Source organism: Parasteatoda tepidariorum, chromosome 5 (genome assembly GCF_982258835.1).
Source record: "Parasteatoda tepidariorum strain Cologne lab strain chromosome 5, Ptep-v5.0, whole genome shotgun sequence".
Classification (NCBI taxonomy): Eukaryota; Metazoa; Arthropoda; class Arachnida; order Araneae; family Theridiidae; genus Parasteatoda; species Parasteatoda tepidariorum.
This window is the reverse complement of record NC_141759.1, coordinates 66,548,216-66,572,627: the sequence shown is the minus strand read 5'-3', so window position 1 is coordinate 66,572,627 and position 24,412 is coordinate 66,548,216. Positions and strand designations below refer to the sequence as shown.

The 24,412-nt window shown below is 28.5% G+C and overlaps 2 protein-coding genes across 2 annotated transcripts in view; one reads left to right on the top strand and one right to left on the bottom strand.

Annotated features, from left to right (window-relative positions):
* The window catches only part of LOC107455693 (midasin), a 298,299-nt gene extending 290,678 nt beyond the window's left edge, over positions 1-7,621 (top strand). The window contains exons 88-90 of the mRNA XM_087164129.1: positions 2,035-2,565; positions 4,028-4,072; positions 7,341-7,621. Of these exons, the coding sequence (XP_087020255.1) occupies positions 2,035-2,565; positions 4,028-4,072; positions 7,341-7,475 (711 nt within the window). The 3' untranslated portion in view covers positions 7,476-7,621. The remainder of the gene's footprint in view (positions 1-2,034; positions 2,566-4,027; positions 4,073-7,340) is intronic.
* Positions 7,622-10,915: 3,294 nt separating this feature from the next.
* Positions 10,916-16,346, bottom strand: LOC107455692 (uncharacterized). The gene is made up of 2 exons (XM_016073335.4): positions 15,881-16,346; positions 10,916-11,609 (listed from the first exon to the last, which is right to left on the bottom strand). The coding sequence occupies exons 1-2, from the start codon at positions 16,301-16,303 to the stop codon at positions 11,046-11,048; spliced, it is 987 nt and encodes a 328-aa protein (XP_015928821.2). The 5' UTR covers positions 16,304-16,346; the 3' UTR covers positions 10,916-11,045.
* Between the last annotated feature and the right edge of the window lie 8,066 nt (positions 16,347-24,412).

Genomic DNA, 24,412 nt, shown 5'->3' with positions numbered 1-24,412 from the left:
CACCTGCCCGATAGCGTGTGTTTTCTTCAAATCACAAGTTGCTATTTGTCTTATGACAGCCTTGGGGGGCCTATTTGCTGTGATCCTTCCTTCAAAGTGTGACGTAGTGGATTTTATTTTATATTATTTTATAACCGTCATTGAACAGCCGACCCAATTTTAAGTTTACGACTACTAATGTTCGGCTCCTTATCCTTGTAATTTTGAACCAACCCAGAAAACAAGGAAACTTCTGGATCAGTACCTCCAGAGGTATGCTTTGTTTTGGGAACTTGAAGGACTTTGTGACTCGACAGATTTAACGTGCATCAATCACCATTTACTACACGGGGAGTCTTCGGCTGTATGGTATCGAACCCACAACATCTGGGACCTGAGCCTAGTGCCCTGTCAACCAGGCTCTCATCTACTAATGAGGGAAGGAATTCAGCTTCTTCTGCGAGGATGTTCACATTATCATGTGACTTCCTGTTTGCAATCTATTGAAAATCATATTCCTTTACTTTATTGATGTTAATTGTTTAAAAAAATTTGAGTTGATTAAAGTCCCGTTTCGGGGTCCTACTGTCCAAAAAGAGATGTGATCTATGTATAAGCAATCCCACATCAAATATATTAGAATCATGGGCAACTGAAGTAACAAAACAATTTTATATAAAAATTATGGAGTTTTTTCGTAGCTCTGTGTGATTACATTGTCAAGAAATTTCTTTTGAATGATGACATGCTGAAGTAGTAGATTTGGCCAAAATCTCTTCAAAATCGTTTGTTAATACAAGATACTTAATTAAAAAGTTTCCTTGTTCTATTATCAAGAGAAAATAAAAAACCTGAATATGAAACTTTAGATAAACTAGAGAATAAATTTAACTCCCAAGTCAGACACTTAAACACTTCATCTGATCTTATGGACCAACAAGTTGCATCTTTGTCTAATTTTTAGGATGCTGTGGGTTATCCTAAGTATAAAAGAATATCAAAAATTCTAAACGCTATTTTGACCATACCCCACAACAATACTAATTGTAAAAGAGTTTTCTATGGTTAGAAAAAATTGGACTCAGTTCCACTTATCCATGTCTGATGAGTAGACATTAGAAAAATTGTTAATAATTAGGTCTAAAGAAGGTAGACATTACCATGATGCTATGCTACATTGCTTTATTGATGTAATTCTTTTTACATTAATAAGTTACTTTAAATAAGTTTATATATAGATATATGCTTATGAAATATTGTATGTTATAGATTAAATGTTTTGTTGTAATTAAACTAAATTTCTTTATGAGACTTAAAATATTATACATTCCCATGCAATCAAGAATTAATAAATGAATTACATTGCTATGACTGTTCAAAAGAATCTTTGAATAATGTCAAAAGTGCTACTCAAGCATCTTTCCAAAATTTATTTTTTTAATAATGTAATTCTTTTTACATTAATTCTAATAAGTTTATATATAGATATATACTTATAAAATATTGTATGCTATAGATTAAATGTTATGTTGTAATTGAACTAAATTTCTATTTGTACTTTTTAGTATGAAAATATAATTTTTAACAACTTTGTTCATTTTACAATGACTAGCTTTATCACTTTACGGCGTTGTTTTTAATTATTGAGTTAAAAATTCTATCTAATTAAATTATTCGGAAAATTGTAAATTTTTTCAATTGCATGATTATGTTAATCAAATAACAACATTAATAGAGTGGAAAATAATTTAATTCAAATTGATATAAAAACACATTTTTGTGTCCTTTTTCATTTAAGCTCATAAATAATTCATCTTAGGTCACCTTTCTTTTCTTTTTTTATATTTGTTTATCCAAATTTCTAAATAATAAAATTTTGATAAACTTCATCATTATGGCTTTTTTTTGTTAATTCAATTTTTTACATGAATTACAAAATTATGATAATTTTTCAAAATCAAATACATTTAGTACCATAACAACGTATTGCTTTTGAGTGTTATTCCTGAGATATTCCTATTTCAAAATGCTTATAACTTTTTCTTCTCTTTTTAGATCATTCCATACATAGCTAGTCAATTTAGAAAGGATAAAATATGGTTGCGAAGAACTAAACCAAGCAAAAGACAATACCAAATCATGTTAGCTGTCGATGATTCATCTAGTATGGCTGATAATCATTCAAAGCAACTAACATTTGAAACATTGTCTGCTCTTGGACAGTCCCTGAGCCTTTTAGAAGCTGGCGAGCTTGGCGTTGTGAGCTTTGGTGAAAAAGTGGAGCTTTTATTAGGATTCCATGAAACTTTTGACACAGATACAGGTGCCAAATTATTCCAAAAGTTTTCCTTTTCTCAGAAAAAAACCAACATACCACAACTTCTACAACAGGTGACATCAGCAATGCTACAAGCCAGGCATACTGGCTCTGATATTCCTAAAGAAACTGCTCAACTCTTAGTAATACTCTCTGACGGGAGAGGCATTTTTAGTGCAGGTGAAAATGAAGTACGTCAAGCAGTAAGAAGAGCTAGGAATCATAACATTTTTATGGTGTTTGTGATCATTGATAGCCCTTTGAATAAGGTAACTACTTTTATTTACCTATATATTAAGTAGCTTTAAATCTATTCTTTCAGATATCTTAGAGTTACACTTGAGGATTCACTACTCTAAAATAATCTATATTTACAGATGTATATTATAGTAGAGGAGCACAGCCTTTTAACAGGCTTGCTACGCTACCTGGAAAACTCAGGAAATTTGGAAAATGTCCAAAAAGTCGAGAAATTTCACATTTTTTACCCTAAATCTAGATAAGTCTGGGAGTTGGATTTGGCGAGTGCCAAACATGCGATCTTTCTGCTAATATTTCTCGCAATACACATTTCCTATGCTGGAGTTTCAGTTTCACCCATTTGAAGTGCTATAGTTTTGTGATTTAGAAAACTTTCATCTGGAAAAGGTTTTTTGGTTGCTAGAATCCGTAAGAGATAGAAGGATGGGTGTACTTCAAATTGTCGATTCTTACTTTTTATTAAGAAATTTATTGGGATAAATAGAATTTTTTTTAAATCTCTTATTATTAATGTTCTTTTATTGTTAGTTTTCTTAATATCACCAAGATGTTTGATATAGGAATTCAATTAAACTTGTTATTAAGAACTCGCGGTAAGCATGAGGATTTCTGTCCCACTTAAAAAATTATAAAGCAATACTATAATACCCTGGGGTCGATCCAGGTTTGATTTTTAGAGCCCATTTTTTGTGAAAATGTAAATTATTTTTCCAAAAATTTCTTAATTGATAAAGAGCATTCAGTTTTAGCAATTACTATTTTTTATTCAATTCGTTTTTTTTTTTTTTTTTTTTAAGTCCACATGTTTTTCCCAATTGTTTCTCGACCGCGTCTCTATGGTTTTTAAAATTAATTCCATGTACTTAATATGTTGTTACGACATGCAAGTTTCGAATTTGAGGCATCACTTTTTTTGAAGCATTGGATTGGTGATGATTCCATCATAACTTAACGTCGTTAGTTGACAGTTTATCAGCAGTTATTCATCAATTTTTTTACTTCTTTAACATGGTTTTTCTGATTCCGATATTTTTAATACAGTGTTATTACGAATTTTGAGTTATCACTTTCTGACACGTTCATTTTGTGACGATTCTATCGTAATTTCACATCGTTTGATGATAGTTTTTAGCAGTTATTTATTCGCACAGGGTGCATAGCGTTTTTAAAATGTGCTTATTTTTGTTCATCTTTAGAAATAAGAGACAAAGTAGAGCAAATTGTATTTTTAAAAAAATATGCATGCCTTATAGAGTATATGTGTAATATTTTTGTATTAATAAAAAAGAACACTTGAAGTTTTGAAAATTATACCAAGTAATGAAAAATGCAGATATTTCTAAAACGAAAACAAAACTACCAATAATATTTTTCTTTGCCTCAGTATGCTCCTTGTTTCGTGTTTTTGTGTAGCTTTATTTGAATATTGTATTTTTGAAGGAATTGCTGAAAAATTCAATTTTATTTCAGGATTCCATACTTGACATCAAATCGACTAGTTTCGGAAAGGACGGGGTAAGTCTCAGATAATGCTCTTTATTATTTTATTAATTAATAGGTTATCTATAAGCATATTTAACCCACTGGCAGTTTAAAAAATGGGCAAAATTGGTGAATTTTTCTCCCCTATATACTATTTCCCTCTATTAACATGGAAAAACTGGTTTTACTATGCGGAGAAGACTGCAGGTTAACATGCGACTTTTTACTTGCAGAAATGTCAGTTGGTTAAGATGTTTATTTTATATAAATAATGTTACTGTTTTATTGATGTATTTGAATTTTTTTAATCCATTTTAAGTTTTCAGTTTAATATAATTTGTTAGAAAACTTAAATGACATAGTTTGGGGATAAAAATGTGGAATTTTTTTTATTTATCATTATTTTAAATCGTTAAGAAATTTACTTGCTAAAAATCATTTGTCGAAACACTATCAATTAAAAAATTCCAAGCTCATTCCTAAATTTGTTAATATAGTAAGGATTAAATTGTGATTCAGCAGCTTAATGTTTATTTAACATTTACTATTAAATGTGGTATAAATATTTACTTTCCCACAACAGTATTATTCCACAGAAAAATGAAAACATTGCTCAGCTTAAAAAATTTTGCACAAATTAACCTGTTAAACTTCATAATCAAAAGGTTAAAAAACTCAAATTTAAGTTTATTTTATAGGCGTTACAGGAAGCAGCAGATATTGCCCAAATTTATTTTGAAATTTTCCACTTTTGTTGAATTGAAGAGGGTTATGTACTTTTTAAGTGTTTGTTGCTATTGTTAAAATCAACTAACTTTTTTGATTTGTGTACAAATTTGAACTTTCATTTTGTTCTATCTTCTTGTCATTTATTTCAAACATAAAAATAGTTGTTTCTCTTCCCTACTGCATTATTTAGCAATTTTTTTCATCTCATCAATATCGAAAGATTGGAAATTTCTGATTAGGAAGCAATGAAAATCTAGAATGTATTAAAAAGTAACAAACTTGTCTTAGATTTGTCAAATGCTTTCTCAATATTTCTTAATCATTTCAGTTAAACATAATTAAATTAAGAATAATTATAATGATAAAGAGTTTGAAAAAAGCACAGTCAAGGTTATTTCCTCCATGTGAAGAAACTGTGCCGTAGATCAAATCCTTTCTTATGCATGTTTTTTGTAACATAAATTTTAGTTAAACGAAAATCAGCTCAGTTTAACTACTACTTTAAATATTGGTCAGTTATGTCTTTTTATCCTATAATAAAACATATAATTTTGAGAGAAATTATATTACTATGTTTAGATACACTTTAGTAAACTATTTTATGAATACTTGATACTCTGCCAATTTATTAAATTTTAATATTTATCTAGTTTATTGGAATTCATGGATTATGTAGATTTTCGCTCAACTTGAGAACTGTTTGTTTCAAATTCTAGAAAAAATCAAAATTTCTTTATTTATATTACTTTAAAACATAAACCTTTTTTTTTTTTAAACATTTTTTTATATTCACGTGTCTAATTTTTTATGTCCTTTAAACATATTTAAAAAAAATTCATTTGCCCAATCGAAAATCATTTTTAAATTTAATAAATGCATAGTTTATTTTTTTAAATATCCAGCAACTATAGAAGTTTTGTAAAAATATAAGTGAATTTCATAAATATGAATGAAAGAAAAAATTTCATAAACATAAGCTATCAAAAAGTTGTATGGTAACATATACAAATAAAATATGTGATTCAATAGTTAATTGGGTGGGGGGGTGTATACATAGTTTATATAGAATCATGGCTTTCGATCTAATAAAAAAAAGTATGTTTGGTGTGTAGTGTATAAGTGTCTATTTCAGTTAGTATGTAAGTATGTTTAAGTAAATATATTAAATATGTTTGCTCTTTTAACTCTTCTTATAATAAATTTTTTTATGCTAATTATAATAAACTGCATTCAAGTTTTGTTGGAGGCTCTGTTTAAATTATTTGTTTTACTAACTGCAATTAATGTAATTACATCATTAAAAGTCAAATAATGCAGAACAACTATTTTATTTCGACTTTGAGAAATATGATTATTACTATTATAAATTATTCTTGATGAGAAAATTTTAATAAAATTTTTGTGCAAGCCAAATTTTGTTTTTATATAAATTACCTTTATCTTTATTTTCTTCTCAAAAATGACTTTATGTGCACCATGAGAAAAAAATAGCAAAAAAGAAGAAAATAAAAGGACTTTCATGTAATTATAACATGCATCTCTTGATTAGTGGAAGTTTGTTTTCAATTTTAAAAAAACTAATTTGAATTGAACTTGTTTAGCATCCTTATGAACTTCTAGTTTGTTTATTTTATTTTACTAGCAAAAATTAGTTTTTTTTTCTTTCCTTATTTTTTGATTGACTTGTATTTATTCATTAAGAAAAAAAACGTTAAAAATAGAATCAATTTTATCGTTTTAAATAAGGAGAGAAAATTGAAAGAGTGAAAGGCAAAAAAATTGGAAGCATATTCACAAGCATGACCTCGACCGTGAACTTAATATAGCTCTCCCAATTTCTGACAAAGCAGCAATGAATCAACTAGTGGTATCCGTTCATCGAATTCTATCACAGGTATAATTCTGGTGGAAGTGTACCGTAGTGCCTCTACCTTTGCAAAAAATATAATTCCAATTCACTATCATATAAGACGTGTTAACTCGTTTCTATGTTGGGATACCACTTCATAGACGAAGAATGACATTGTTGATAACTACCATCCCCACAGCGTTTAAGAACTTTAACTTTCCATGGCAGCCAGGTAAAGTTCAGCAACATTAAAATAGCAGCAGAAAAATATACAAGTAATACATTAACATTTTGGAAAAAAATAATATGCAAAACAAAAATGCAATACTCGGATAATTTTGTTCGTTCTTATTGAACTGTGTGCCTTTGGAAAGAACAACACCAAATAAGAAACATGATGACCATGCCATCTCTATATTAGATAAATAAAAAATAATAATTTTTAATATCATAGTGGATATGAAATTACATTGGCTAATCTTTTTTTTATTTTTATTATGATCATGCTGAATATTAAGATTCGAAATCTTATTTTGTAAACATATCTCCTAAACTAAACATAGAACATTTTTAGTCTAAAAAGTAAACAAAATGTCAATTTTTACTTACGAAATATATATCAGTAAGAATTGCAGATAATTAGATATCAACTCTAGCTAATCAATATATATATATATTTATATTTGCAATACTTTGATGTAAAATGTTTTTCTTTTTCTTTAGGTGGAATTCAAACCCTATATTGAGACTTTCCCATTTCCATTTTATATCATTCTCAGAGAGATCGCATCATTACCTGTTGTACTGGGAGAAGCTCTACGACAATGGTTTGAACTTGTAACATCAGCAGAGCGTTGATTTTTCTTTTCTGCTATTTTAAATCAATCATTATGGCTTATTTCATTTTTTGTGGGTTAATGTGATTTTATTATTCATTTACATAAGTTGTGTTCCTATTTTGTAAATTATTCGTTTAATAAATCATTTTGAGAATGCCTTTGAAATATTTAATTTATTTGAAGTTGCTCATATACAAAATCTGCTTATAAAATGTTATTTGGATTTTATAATGAAATGTGTTTTTGAAACAGAAGGCTACATTTCTTAAAATTGCATTACTATTTTTTGAATAGATTGAATGGTTAATATAAGGATGATCTGATTGTAGTAGCTGTAGTAGGTTGTGTGATCTGATGTAGATTGTCTGATTAAAAGTTTCCATGATCTTAAAAGATTTGATTGCAGTAGCATTTTTTTTATTTATTTTTCAAGAAATAAAGCATTCATTGATCTTGCCATACAAGTTTGGGAGTACAATTTCTTTTCTCACTTTTAATGTTTTTTTTTTTTTTAATATCATGTAAAAAAAAAAAATTTACTGTTGGAAACTGCACATTGAGTAGTTTCTACTTTACTTCTCAATGCATAGTTAAACCATGCCAAATATTCAATGCAGCGGTACTAAAACGAGTATTTTTTTCCCCAAAATGTAGAACTATTTTGTAAAAAGTTGGTGACTTGCCATCGATAATGGGTAAATTATTAGCTGCTAAACAAAGTAAATGTGCAATTTTTTCCCCCCACGCTACAATGCAGATAAATATCAGTTCCTTTCTAGTGCATATGTCACATGACCATGTGTAGGAGATCTTTTTTTTTTCCATTCCATTTGAATAATAGAATGTTTTATGGCATTGAAATGACCTGCAGACATAGGCTATCGTAAAAAAACCTTAATGCCTGTTGGAGTGTTTTTTCTTTCTCGACAGCTTATTAATGTAAAATTTCTAGAATTCAATTATTATTTTATTCCGAAATTAAAGTAAAAGTGCCTAGTATTTTTTTTTTTTTCGTTTGTGTTAATAGGATGCTTAGTTGATATGAGTGTTCTGAGCTTCGTTGATTTTAATCAGGTGGCAGAATTTTACGAATTATTTTTCGGAATAATGAAAAATGTATTAATAAAAAATTTATTCTAAAATTGGACATTTTAATGATTACATTTAAATTTTTATTCATCATTAATAACATACTAAATAGCTTTATAATTACTGTAGTATTGTTTTACATAACTTTGACTAACTGTTTATTCGCATAACTATCATATTTAATTTTGTAAACTGTGTCACAATTGGTTAAAAATATCACTATTTTATTTAATTCCTAACTATTTTTTTAATTAATTTCTAGCAACATTTATTTAAAAGTTTCTGTAAATGACATGCTTTTATGTTCTTGCAGAGGCTCATACATTTCTATTAATTCACCCATCCATCTTGTAATTGAGCTTTCCTATTCTGTTTTCTGTTATATCATTCTCATATCTCTAACCTTTCCTTTCATGCATAACTTAATAACAAGTACATATATATATGAATATATATATATATATATATATATATATACATACATACATACATACATATGACAGAATTACAAAAGAGTCTGAAAAAGAGATTTTTTTCCAGCAATCTAAACACTTCACCACTGACGGTATTTATTCCTAAATTTATATCCTGTTAAATATCTTATATGAGAGAAAAAATTTTCTCATATATAAAGCAAAATTTAATTAATGAATTTATATTTGTAAAAAATGTATTTGAACTTGAGTGCATGAACAAGATATATAAATATATTTAGGGAAAGTGTGAAGTAATAATGGATACACGAAATTTTGTATTTGTACTGCTCTTAATATTTTCTCAGAATACTTCTCAATTTCTCTTTCCCTACTAAACAAACTTCAATTGCATCATTACTCTATCTTTTTCATCCACAAGATGACGATCAATATCCAAGTTCAACTTATTTTACTGAAATGTAAAAACTATTCTGAAAATAAAATAGGCACCATTTCTTGCATATTGAATTAGTTAAAATAGATTCTGGTAAAGTATTCATATTCACATAAAATTACATAAGAACAAATTTGAAACACTTCATTGATAAGAAGCAGAAAAAATCTGCTTGGATGCTAATGTAAGCCAGAGAAATTTACGGATACTAAAAAAATATGGGGTTAATTGAGCAGCAAAAATTAATAAAATTTTATTTGAATTATAATTGTGAAAATGAATGTGTATAAAATGATCAAAAGAATTGTTAACTATTGACCAAAAATATTATGTGACTCTTGGGGGGGGGGGGAAATAAACATTTAGGAAAGGAACTTAATAAAGTTGAGTAATGCTTGTTAGTTTTAGTACATTCCAATTATTTTCATTTGGCACATTGCAGCAATAACAAGCTTTTTACCACAGGCATAAGTTCCATTTTATCTTTCGTCAGCCCATTTAGAAGAGATGAGTCAAAGAAAAATAGAGTATATCCCTTCTCTAAGTCTATTATATCGCGAAGAGGGATTTTATTAAGAAATAAAACTATAACTAAAAACTGAAGCTAATATTGACTTGGTTTGGCTTGAAATTAATATTGCTCCATTATCGCTGAAATTTGACGTTGACTAGCAATCACTGTAAATGGTAGTTTTTTATTTTATATATAATTGTAGTTTTTATTTTATATATAAATGTTTATTTTCTGTTTTCATGTTTTAGTCTGCGTTTTTTGTGGCAAAATACCTTATATGGTCATAGTCGTGACTTAACACATTCTATGCATGGCATTTTTTTAAAATTCATTTTTCTAACTTTTTTAAAAAAAAAAAAAAAAAAAGCTAATAGGAACATGTTATGTAAACGGACCAGTGAAAATGTGTACGGACTATACACTTGTATGGTCTGTTAAAAGATAGATTGCATGTTTTTGCATTATATTACAAATGTAGTGTAGTCATGTTAGACGATTTTTATTGGCTACAATGTGTTGAAATTTTATGCTTAAATTTTCAATAGTTAAGTTTCTTAACATCAGTACTCTTCTTTCATTAACGCAGCACCCAGTATTAAAAAAAGAGATTATTTTCTTCGATAATAAATTGCTTTTAAACAGTTAACGCTCAACTGTAATTTTTTTAATGACGTTCTTATATTTGCTTTAAGCACAATTAGTCTTTCAGTTCGATAAAAAAAAAAGGGAATTTCCAGGAGTGTAAAATGTTCTGAAATATGAAAAAGTGCGAGCATCTTGGAGGACAGAATAGTTCGAGAGTTTGATTTTCCTCACATAAAATGCAGTCAGCAAGTGCAATATGGTGCAGATGTGCCTGTAGAAAGTCGTGACCAATCAGAAGCCTGAAACACGAAATCCCGATGGCCCTAGGGAGAGTTCTTATTTCACGTGATTTTAACTATAAAGGAAATTTACTAAAAAACTTCAGAAGTAACAACCGAAATCTAACATTTAAAAAATTTTATTCAGAAAAAAAACACAAAAAATAAATAAAATACAAGAAAAAGAAGAAATGCACTAGCATTTTTTTTAAAAAGATTTTTCTATTGTTGCTTAAATAAGTGTTTGCAAACATCAAAAATCGTGATATTTCTTCCTATTTTCAGTGAAAGTAGGATCCGAATAAGGAATACTCACCGGTAAGGATGAGTACCGCAATCTAACTTTAGGCGGGTACAGTTTCTGATGAGTTTCTTTCAATTCCAAGAATTCGGGCGACTCTTGAAATGGCAATGTACTCGATAGCATGACATCGCGGCTGGTGTTGCGTAAAAATATCGAATCGTCCTCATCATCAAAATAAATCAAATTAGGATATATTTCAGGATGCTTAAATGTGGGTATGAAGTACTTAGTGGACTTTGGTATAAACACGCATTTAGTTTTCTTGGTGGTTTTACTGCCAGGTTTCCTTCCACGCTTTTTTTTCACCGGTTCCAAAACGACATCATTCTCCGAAACTGCTGACTCGGTTGTTTCAGACAGAAAGAGAGGTTTGTCTTCAATAAAGAGAACTGGAAGTTGCAGTGAATTTAAAATGGAGTCATAATCTACATTTTCTTTATTACTTGGTTCCTCTTCTAAGTACATCTCATCTTCAAATTCTTCTTTGATGTCAGGTGAACCATCAGATTCTTCCTAAGCAAAAAAGAAAATATGTATGCATATATATATATGTATGTTTACTCATATTTATATTTTGTTTAACCCTTTCAGAAATTGCGCTATTACTTGTCAAATACACCAAAAGGAGCAGAGGGTAGACAAAAAATAAGTTATCACGCATCACCTGGGGCGCGTGATTCTGCTGCACGGGAAATTAAAAAAGAAAAACTCGACAGCAAATTTATGTAGTCAAACGTATAGAGATGACTAACCTGACGTCTCTTCCCTTACCTGTCCACTGGAAATCCATCAATGATTAATCAGTAACAAATGCTACTAATAAGAATGTGTATCTATTGGGATAGGAATACGAATCGTTCTATAAAAATAGTCGTTGTTGTCTTATGCCACTTGTCAATACTGACTAGCTTATTTTAAGGCAAAGAGGAGCTCTTCTTCTTGTTTTCCAGTGGCACCACCTATGGTCAAGAAATTAACTTCTGCGATACACATACAGTTACAGCTTGTTTTACTGGGAGGACGAATTCACGCTCCATCCATCCTTCCGAAGATCATAATTCAAGAGCACGATCAATCTCCGATCCAGTACCCCCAGGTATTGATTTTTAGGATTGATTAGTTATGGGAACTTGGAAGACTTTGTGACCCTCACAGATTTAGCGTGCACTAGTCACCACTCTGTACACGTCAATAAAAATTTCTCAAACTGAAATTGATTGAATGATAGTGGAACATTGATCTAGTTCAGCCTTTGACTTGAGACATCTCAATAGCCAAACTTAAAATATTTCTTACTATATATAAAATTCTAATGATGGTGTCGCAGTTTTCCATTGTTGTCGGTGCATTTTTAGTGGCCAGAAAATCACGTGGTGTGATCCAGTTTTTCCTCATTCGTCTCCTTATTGTTTTGGTTGTAGTCAGCATAAAATTAATAAAAGTCATGCTTTTCTATAAATATTTTTGAATCCCTAACTTAAAGTTATTTTCCTGTACTGCTATTATTACGCTTTTAATTCAAGAGTTTAAAACTAAGAGAATTGCTGTTTTTTTATTAGTACAGTACAGAACCCGTTATCCGGAAATCAGAAAACCGGAAAACCAAAAAACCGGAACGAAATTCGCTAAATTTTCTCGCCATTAAAAAAAAAAAAAAAATTTTTTTCCTCATAAGATTTTGCGATTTTTCTTTCTTTTTTTAAAGATGTTTACCTTACCATCATTTTGGAAATAATCATTAGTGTATTACTTCATCGTTTTTTTTTATTTTTAAGATTATTTCCAAATATTATTTTTTTTAGTTGGGTTTAACAATAAAAAAAAACGGCTTTTTGTAGCAATTCAGAAAACCGGAAAAACCAGTTATCCGGAATAGCGATTGTCCCGACCGTTCCGGATAATCGGTTCCCTACTGTATTATAATGTAAATCTGCCTTACATTTTAAGATAAAGTTATTTAGAAAGATGGTCTAACAATTATTATTTTTGAGCAAATAACATTAATATACTGTTATAAATTATAGTTAAAGAGATCTGTTAAATGATTTAGAACTTAAGGATCAGCTTCATGCACAATGAGATGCAGGCAAAAAAAAAAAGTATTTAATATATCCTACCGTTTGGTAAGCGAAAATATTAAATTAAAGATGTGAATTCATCAACATGGATGTGAACAAATTTGTTTCAACAATATAACGTTATAACAACATAAATGTTATTTAAAAAAATGATTACTTAGAAAAATCACTTCTGTTTACCAATAGATCTAAATATCTAATATATATAATTCTCTTACGTGGCTCCCAAATTTTGGCTGTATTTCTTTTCCGCCGGTGGCAACGTTTGCTTTGTTTTGCTTACGCTACTATTTATGTTACACGGCGAATCGACCCATGATTGCCGCTAAAAATGTCACATGCCAAATCTATCTGAGGTGACTCAACATACAGCGCTATTAAAAACGGAAACTGAAATAACCAGAGAGCATCAACGGCGGCAATCTCATACTATTAAGCTAGGCAGAAGTGAGTAGTCTTTGTCGATAGATCTCTATTTTAGTATTTTGTCGAAAGCGCTTTTTTTCACGAATTTATACATTACGAATTTATTTGACGATTTTTGATTTATATCACGAATTATACTATAGCACATTTCTAATAGGTTTAACGAATTACATGTCATTTATTTGAATTCAAATTTATTTTAATGACTTAGTATTTACTAAAAAGATTTAATTTTTTTATATGGATTTGAATGATTGTTTTGAATTCTTAGAATTGTGTGCATTTGCAATGTACCTAAGTTAGTAGCGAGCGAAGCGATCTTGGTACGAGAAGCAAACCATATAAGATTGCGTAGCAATTTTCGGGAGTTGGCGAGCGTTAGCGAGCAGGGGGCGCAGCCCACTAGTAATATAAAAAATTAAAAAAAAATTTCCGTTAATAATAGCTGAAGGTGAGCTTTTTCTTGATGCAGTGTTTGATCAGGCTTAATTGTGCAAATAAAACTCTTGTTTTTAAATTCTTTATTTAGCGAATCAATAGATAGAATATTTATGAGTGTGAAAATATTAATAGATGGACAAAGAGGTAGAAAATTCCTGTTTTAAAGGGAGCCGTTTTTAGTAAGAAGATACCCAGAAATACTAAAGTTTTATGCCTTATAAAAACCTTGCCGCAGTATAGCAGGGTTGCTGCCCTTACAGGGAGATAAAATTTCAACCAAAATTTTAGTCAAGATAAGCCATTTGAGTAGAGATCAACGTATCAAGTCCAAAACGAAATGATCAACTTTATATTTTTGAAAAAAATTGTCAACGGGACAAGAACTTTTACAATATTAGTCGTTTTTATATCATTATTAAGTGGGGTAGTTTTATCCCAATATTTATTACAAAGGAAAAGCATGAATAAACTATAAAAATCATGAGCCTTTTTAATAATAATCAAATTTTACGTCAATATCATCCACACATTTACAGCAATATTTCATTTCATTTAAATAAATATTCACATTCAATGTCAGGTTTCAAATAATTTTAGCAAGAAACTAAACTTGAAACGTGAAATTCAAAGAAAAATAAAGTTTGATCTGAAAATAATTTTGCTAGGTAGCTACGTTAAGGTCATTATATGGATTACTAATTATTAGATATTGTCAACAATATGGGCTATTAATTACAAAGATAGTGACCTATCTAAAGCTGATTAAGCAAGAGAAATGTCGCTTGACTAATAGGAAAATGAATTATTATTGCAAAAGTGCCATGCTACAATGTTTGGCACAATTTTGCTACAGTGCCCTGATAAATTAAAAGGCGCCAACTACATTTTTTTTCTATTATTACCAAATCGGTCTGAAAATATATACCCTTATATGACATCAGAAAGTTCTAATTCTAATACAGTGATGAGTTTTATTACCTCATTGATAGCGTTATCGAATCGGTCTAAAAAAATACCCCTTTATACGACACCAGAAAGCTCGATATGCAGAATTGTGATTAGTTACATTGATAGTGGCCCTAATCCCTATTGGATACAGAAAGAAATATTTTGTTTTTCTTTTAAAACTTATAATGGAGCATAGATCCTTGAATCTTATGTGGAAAGTGTAAGCATGAATTATCGGCAAACAGGAAAAGGTAACACAACCAGTTAGATGATAAAAAAAAAAATTTTTAAAGAAAATTGGCAAACACTCCAATTTAGTGCATCTAGTTTGAGGTAAATATTGAATCATTTATATAAGTTTCAGTGGTAAAATAACATAAATTTTATTTTTAGAGAAGATGAATTCCTCAAAATTAAAATTTTGTAAATATTGATCTCATAGTCGTGATCGCCAATTCGGCAGTGCCAGCCACTTCTCCAACAAGTCATACCTTTCTACCTCCTTTTTTATTTGCAGAAAATCTTATCAGCATTTCTATCCAGTAAATTTAGAGCCAATATTTGGTAGATCAATAGACCGTTATAGAAGGAATGTTGGCAAATAAATGGTACAACTCCGTTTGCAACTTACAAATGCAAAATTTAACCAATTAAATTTAAAACTAATTTGCTGTTCCGAAAGTTATGCCTTAAATGCTTAAAAATCCACAACGTTTTATCGAGGGGAAAAGTTTCATTAAAATATTCTTATTTTTAAACGATAATAAAAAATCGCACTATTATTTACTCTATTTTAAATTAAGCTTCATTTTTTAATCACTTTAACTGCAGCTACTTCAGACAATTATTTAAAAAAATATATAATAAGATTCTTAGTTAAAAAGTACTTACTTGAACGTACTGATTCTCAAAAAAATATCCGTTTCTTTCTTTTAAGGCTCCTGATTTTCTTGTAACTTTATCAAGTAAATCTGGCCTGTCTCGCTGAAAATGAACATTAGAGAATTCGTGCAAGTCTGGATTAATTTTATAAGTATGTTTATGCGTATAGTCATAAACTTTCCGAAATCCATATAAATTCAGTTGCCTGACAAAGCTAGAAATATTATCAGTTTTGAAAAAATCGTTTTTAATACTCATAAATTCTTCTTTAAACAAAGAGTAACGCAATAAAATAGATTTTCCATGTGGACTCCAGGTAACTGCACCACTTTGACACTCATTTGCTATTTTCCATAATTTTTGAGGAAATCTTAGAGGTGAAGGAACATTATTATTAGGTGCTTGATTTTTTAAATATGCTTGAGAAAGCATAACTAAAGTGCAATATTTTTTTGCCCTTGAAAAAAAAATTAGTTCTTCACCCACGCTAAAAAAAATCTAAAAGAAATAATTTCGATTTAAAGTTTATGTGTTACCATGGAAACTAAGAAACTGTTACTATTAATTAATGACAAATTTAATATTTAAAATAATGTTTGCAAATATATTTCTACTAATATGTTCGTTCATAAAGTCTTAAAAGACGAAAGCAATAACTGCAAACTGCGACTGAAAAAATCTTTTAAAATGAGATTTTTTTTCTATTGGGTATTTGCAAATTTTATTGCGAATAAGTACATATTTTGAAATTTAGTTATAAGGTTACGTATTTTTTATTGTTATTTATAAAGATAATAATTCTGTATACAAAAGGTAATTGCTTCATATAACAGATTGTTTATTTGAAACTATACACGTTTAGAAAAAAATTTATGTCGCTTTATATTTGTTACCATAAAATGTTACTGATTTTTATTTAATTAACACAAATTTCTCTTAAACCAACTTTTTATGGTTTACTATTAATAATAGTTAATGGTTTATTATTAATTAAAAATATATCAGCATAGAGAGTGCCGGGAGCAATGACATTTAACCTTTAAAAACATCAATATAGGTTATATCGGACAGTGGCACTTAACCTTAGAAAGACATCAGTATGTAGGTGAGAGTATACTGGGCACTAGCACTTAACCTTTAAAAAACATCAATTTAGAGTATACCGGGCAGTGGCATTTAACTTAAAAAACATCAGTATAGGGTATACCAGGTAGTGACACTTGACCTTAAAAATGTCAGTGAAGGATAAATCAGCAAGGGCACTCACGTTCCTTGATCAATCTGATTAATATAAATAATAAGCTGCGATTATTAACCCTTTCGCGCCGACTGTCACAAATACGTGACAGCAAAAAACCGTATCAATCAGGGTAAGAAGATAAAACTGGTAATCAAAGTATTTCTTTAGCAGTTTATTTGTAGGCGGAGTTATAATTTTTTGATTTATGTAATTCACCATTACTTTGTTCAAAATAAAACTATTTAGTTATACTTTGAATTAACATTGATTATATATATGATTAAACTAACAATAATTAAAATAAAAGCAAAGTAAGTCTGTCAAATTAGTAACGACTACATTTAAGTTACCGTTTTTTATTTAATTGCAACTTGATTCTGATTTTGTACGAATGCTTTTCTGAATCACCCGTCCCCAAGGGGTTAATAATAACCGTATTCCATACACCAATAATATATTTTACAAAAAAGAAGAAAAAAATCTTAACAATTAAAAATTTTTTTTATTTTAATAGAAAATAAAATTAAATAAAAACGTAGTTATGTATGAGTAACTAAGTAGAATTATTCTTCACCAATTTGGCGTAAGTAGATGGAGTAAAATCGCCTAAAAAGCATCATTTTCACCGTTATGTAACTGAAATGCGCTTCTTCGAATCCGTTCGATTGCAAGCTATGAATGATTGACTAAATGTAAACAATTACAAGCTTCCGTAAACCGGAAGAAATTGAGAAACCTTCCGGTGTATCCCTCCGCTTATGTCATGTTTACGAGGCGATGTATGAACAGGCTTGATATTCACAAAGCACAATAATAAATCTTGATATATTCAAGTTTTATTATTGTGCTTTGAGTTTAAATTTTTACGTAATTTTACCACGAGTTTTCTGAGATTTATAAATATCCAAAAGGTTGCTAGCCGTAAAAAATTAGAGAAAATTAATATCACAACATAAATAAAACGTAAGGTTTGCCACGTTTTGAGTTGTATCCCTATATTTGTAAAATATCACTGTTTGTTATTTTTTGGGTAGTATCATAGTTTTATTTTATTTTATAACCGTCGTTGAACAGCCGACCCAATTTCATGGGTTTACGACTACTTACGTTCAACTCCGTAGCCTTGTAATTTTTGAACCAATCCAGAAGACAAGGAAACTCCTGGATCAGTACCCCCAGAGGTATTGATTTGTTGTGGGAACATGGAGGACTTTGAGACTCGACAGATTTAACGTGCATCAGTCACCATTTACTACACGGGGAGTCTTCGGCCGGCGAGGATCGAACCCACGACCTCTTGGATATGGGCCCAGCGCCCTACCGACCAGGCTATCCCGGCCTTTGGGTAGTATCATAGTTGTACAATTTGATGATTTTAGAAAATTAAATTAAAAATTGAATATCAACCTTCTTTAAATTTTCAAGTATAACATTATTACCTTGCGCAAATCCATTTTTGGGCCAATCCTTGGTAATTAGCAAATCAAACGCGCTTCAGTAGTGTAGTAAGAACGCGCCATAAAACAAAACTCCTCTATTTACGCTTTTAGCTCTAATTGCGCTTCTGTTTTCATATTTTGTAATCTGGCAATCTTATTACAGAAATACTTTAAATCATTCTTGAAAGTTTCCCGTATGTTCACTTGAACTCGCTACTCGCTTTATAGATTTCGTTTTGTGTTTTGTTCTGTTTTTTCTTTACATTTTATTTTCTGTTTTGTACGTGATATATTTTTTACTTAATGTGTTCTCTTTCGTTTCAATTTTTTTAGTGCTTCTCACACTATTGTATTGATATATTTTTCTTTGGCTATATTGATACAATATTAGAAAGCACTCTTTTTTGCGGATATAATCGTGTGAGCTGGTGAAGCGATTATATGCCTTTTCCGGCTTTTTAACAAATATTTTTCTAATTATTTTAATAGTTTATCTTTTTCTTTTTCTTTTCATTAATCTTTAATATTTTCCATGCTTTCTCTCTCTCTAACATATATATATATATATATATATATATATATATATATATATATATATATATATATATATATATATATATATATATATATATATATATATATATATATATATATATATATATATATATATATATATATATATATATATATATATGAAAGTGAAGATAAATATGGCTGCAAAGTAAATTCTTCTTATAAATAAATATTTGGTTTCTGGCTTAGGAGACCATAATAAAATTAATTCTTTATCTTTAGGGGAAAACTTATTCTTATTACTTATACCAATCACAGGTATTAATTTAATATTTAAAATTTGTTCCTTTTTTTACGAAAACTATTGTGAACTCTCCATTAAAATTTGAACATTGCTGTTATAAATTATTTTACTTCAATGCTGCCCAGATTACTTATTTAATTTAACCTTATCGTAATTATTACAATGTTAATTATTGAAAATCATCTAAAATCTTTGCGTTAAAAAAACCATGCGAAATTAGTGCTAAAAAGAGACAGAAGATTGAAGAGAAGTAAGAGTGAAGGAGATTACGAAATATAAAAATTCCAATAGGTAATTATTCGTACGTTTAAAATTTTTGTTAGAGTGTAGAATAGGGTGCCCCTTGGATTGAATACCGTACCTTAAAGCTTTTATACTGTGTATAAAATTTTTCACTTTCCTACTATTTTTTATCGATAAATTATTAGAAAATTCTCATTATGAGTCATTTTTCTGTTTTATTTAAGAATAAATGAGTAAAAAATGGCCCAAATAATAGGGGACACCCGATCATAAACTTTTATCAAGATTTTAAATATAAGAGGATACTTAGATAACAAAAAATTAAATTGTGTAGTATATTTAATAACCTCTTGGCGAAATAAGCATGAAATGATTTTTTCCCCTAATGGAATTGACTTTTTTTTGCATGCTTTAAAGTTAAGTTTATTGTCAATAAAAGATGCCAAATATATATTTGCTATTTCTCTTCAATAGAAGTCTCATCTACGTCCATGGGACTCTGATCTTCCTCCTTAGGTTTCAAACGTATGAGATATGACAGATCTTCATCCTCTTGAACCACTTTCAAAACATCAATCGTGGTGATTTTGACTCGGCCACCAGACCGCTGCTGCGCTGATTGATAGCATTTTTCCAATATTTCAGATCCGAGGTACTGTAGTACACCTTCTAAAAAGAAACTCGCTGCTGGATCGACGCGTTTTTTGTAGTTTTCTTGCAAACGTTTATGAATGAAACGAGGATCTAATGCGTTTTTTGGCTTTGATGAAGATGATTTGGACATAATGCTGAAGATTTTAAATCTTAAAATCTTTTTTAAATTATTAACTACATGGAAGTAAATTCAATGAAACAATTTTGTGTTAAATGCGCCGGTAACTGTTTTTAGAGGAAAGAAAATAATATTTAAGTATAGCTAGCTCATCGCTCTATGAAATATATATATTATTAATCCCTCAAGTATTCCTCAATAAATTAAATTAAATTTAATTATAATTTTTATTGCTAGTAATAATTAAAATTTAATTACTAGTTGGCTTTTTTAAAAACATGAGCAATAAGATAATGGAAGTTAATAATGTCGAAGTCATGTGATCAAGCGTTGTGTATTCATTTTTAGTCGCCTGTGGCAAAATTGCTGTCGGCTTATGATGGCAACAACATTTAATGTTTTGTTTTACTTTTATATTCATTTACAAAATAATAACCAGTATATGACATATTTTATGTGAAAAACTGCTGTTCAACAACATGTCAATATTGCAGTTGTTTTCATTAAATTATTTAAAGTAAAATGCCAATAAAAAAGAAATGGCAATTTCTTAAAAAAAAAAAAAAAAAACTTTTAACATTATACTAAAAAATTCATGAAAAAAACGTGCACTTATCAAAAAATTGCATTAGTATTTACCATCGCGTTTTTAAAATCAAAATAAAATATTTAAATTCATTAATAAATGTTTCCCTAAAAAACTTTTCAAAATTTATTTCAGTTCTTTTTACCTATTGTTTCAAAGAAAATTGTAATTCAGCTTATTTTTTTTTCATTCATGTGTATATACACCCAAAAAAAACTTTATAACTACCGTTCCATACTGCGAAAATAACTACTAGACATAAAACCTAATTTAAGACTATTAATAATATGAAGATGAAAACATTTCACTTTTCTTTTTAGGCATTTTCGAAATAAAGTCTTTTATTGGTCAATACATTCTTAATTGCCTTTATATACTTTATTTTCAAAGTCAGGGTTCTATCGAAAGAAAGTTACTGATTTAGAGTTACATAGAAAAAAAATTGGGAATCATTCGATTAAATAATATGCATTTGTTAATTTATCATATTTAAATACAAATAGATTTATTTATTTATTTTTATTAAAAATTGTTATCGTTTAGTTTAAAGAAAGTGACCAAACCGATCAGAGTTGGACCTTTATAAAGCTTTTAAAACGTGCCCAAGATGAAGGCGTTTTTAATTCAATAAAATTAAGTGAAAATATGAAGTACAAAATGCGCTTATTACCCTTTGGCAAAATGGGTATTGTTTTGGGTTTGATGGCGTGAGCACTTTATTTGGACGTCATCACACTTTTCAACTCTTTTTAAGAGTAATACTAAACAGTGCGCATGCGTTGCTATGGTGACCGCTGCTGTTTATTAATTTTTTTAAAATTATAATAGCATTCTTTAGCCCGCATTGGTTAGAAAATAAGCTTATTATAAGCTTTATTTCTTTTTATTTTCACCAGCAGGCGTTTTTAATGTATTTACATAATAATAATTTAAAGTATTGTTATATTCTTTTTATTATTAACTTTTAATTACTGTCTTGACAGCGACTTTATAAATATGAATACTGACGAAGAAAAAGTATTTTGTGACATCTTGAAACACGTATATAGGCAGGATTTGAAAACCAATCAGACAACAGCACAAAAAAAAAATTAGCATTTAACCAATGGGTAAGCAGTAATCGAAACAAAGCGACCACAATTTAAAAAGAAAAAAAATTTAATTTTGTTTTATTTATTTATTTAGAAACCGAGCAATTTGATTTTAGAATGAAGATTTGTTCTTTTCGTTTAAGTTTTTTTTTTTTTTTTTTTTTTTGATTTTTTAAATTTTATTATTATTATTAAAAAAAAGAAGAGAAAGTCTATATAACCAAGCAAAAATTAGGCCTCGACCTTATTTGTTCGATTTTCGAAACAGTAACAGATTTTTTTTTCTTTTCGAATCAATAACTTTTGAACGTACATCATCGATCTTGAGGTGTGGTAATGACCAACAGCTTGAAGACAAGAAAGAAACTTGTTTAGACTTGGAGAAAAAAAAAACATTTTTGTAAGTTTCATCACGTTTTTACTTTCACTAGAATATTGGATATCTTACGATTATAAGTAATCCCTCAGGAAAATTGCTTAAATTTTGAAGGTCAAAAACGAAGACAAGGATTTTTATAAAAAATAAAGAAATGTTTTTGTTGACCCATTTGGACGGTATGTCAAGGTAGAACATATGGAACATGAGGATTCTTTGTTCGGAAGATTCAACTTATAAGACATTTTTTATTTCCAAAGGTAGTGTGACAAAAAGAAAAAATTTAAGCCTTTTTTTTCTATTTCTGAAAGAATCTTTTTTTAAACAAGTGTCTCTTTTAAATATTATTAATATTTTACGGTATAATAATTTATTTTCTTTGTTCTGACGATTCGACTTTGAAAGAAATTTTCCATTTCTAATAGTAGTATGACAAAAAGAAAACTTTCAAACCTTATTTTTTCTATTTTTGAAAGAATATTTTTTTCACAAATGTCTCAAATTTTAAATACTATTAATATTTTTCGGCATAATAATTTTTTTTCTGTGTTCTGAAGATTCTCTGAAAGAAATTTTCCATTTCCAACAGTAGTATGACAAAAAGAAAATTTGTAAACCTTATTTTCTTTTCTGATTTCGAAAAAAAAATTTTTTTTTTTTTAGCAAGTGTCTCAAATTTTAAATACTATTAATATTTTTCGGCATAATAATTTTTTTTCTGTGTTCTGAAGATTCTCTGAAAGAAATTTTCCATTTCCAACAGTAGTATGACAAAAAGAAAATTTGTAAACCTTATTTTCTTTTCTGATTTCGAAAAAAAAATTTTTTTTTTTTTTAGCAAGTGTCTCAAATTTTAAATACTATTAATATTTTTCGGCATAATAATTTTTTTTCTGTGTTCTGAAGATTCTCTGAAAGAAATTTTCCATTTCCAACAGTAGTATGACAAAAAGAAAATTTGTAAACCTTATTTTCTTTTCTGATTTCGAAAAAAAAATTTTTTTTTTTTTAGCAAGTGTCTCAAATTTTAAATACTATTAATATTTTTCGGCATAATAATTTTTTTTCTGTGTTCTGAAGATTCTCTGAAAGAAATTTTCCATTTCCAACAGTAGTATGACAAAAAGAAAATTTGTAAACCTTATTTTCTTTTCTGATTTCGAAAAAAAAATTTTTTTTTTTTTAGCAAGTGTCTCAAATTTTAAATACTATTAATATTTTTCGGCATAATAATTTTTTTTCTGTGTTCTGAAGATTCTCTGAAAGAAATTTTCCATTTCCAACAGTAGTATGACAAAAAGAAAATTTGTAAACCTTATTTTCTTTTCTGATTTCGAAAAAAAAATTTTTTTTTTTTTAGCAAGTGTCTCAAATTTTAAATACTATTAATATTTTTCGGCATAATAATTTTTTTTCTGTGTTCTGAAGATTCTCTGAAAGAAATTTTCCATTTCCAACAGTAGTATGACAAAAAGAAAATTTGTAAACCTTATTTTCTTTTCTGATTTCGAAAAAAAAATTTTTTTTTTTTTTAGCAAGTGTCTCAAATTTTAAATACTATTAATATTTTTCGGCATAATAATTTTTTTTCTGTGTTCTGAAGATTCTCTGAAAGAAATTTTCCATTTCCAACAGTAGTATGACAAAAAGAAAATTTGTAAACCTTATTTTCTTTTCTGATTTCGAAAAAAAATTTTTTTTTTTTTTAGCAAGTGTCTCAAATTTTAAATACTATTAATATTTTTCGGCATAATAATTTTTTTTCTGTGTTCTGAAGATTCTCTGAAAGAAATTTTCCATTTCCAACAGTAGTATGACAAAAAGAAAATTTGTAAACCTTATTTTCTTTTCTGATTTCGAAAAAAAAATTTTTTTTTTTTTAGCAAGTGTCTCAAATTTTAAATACTATTAATATTTTTCGGCATAATAATTTTTTTTCTGTGTTCTGAAGATTCTCTGAAAGAAATTTTCCATTTC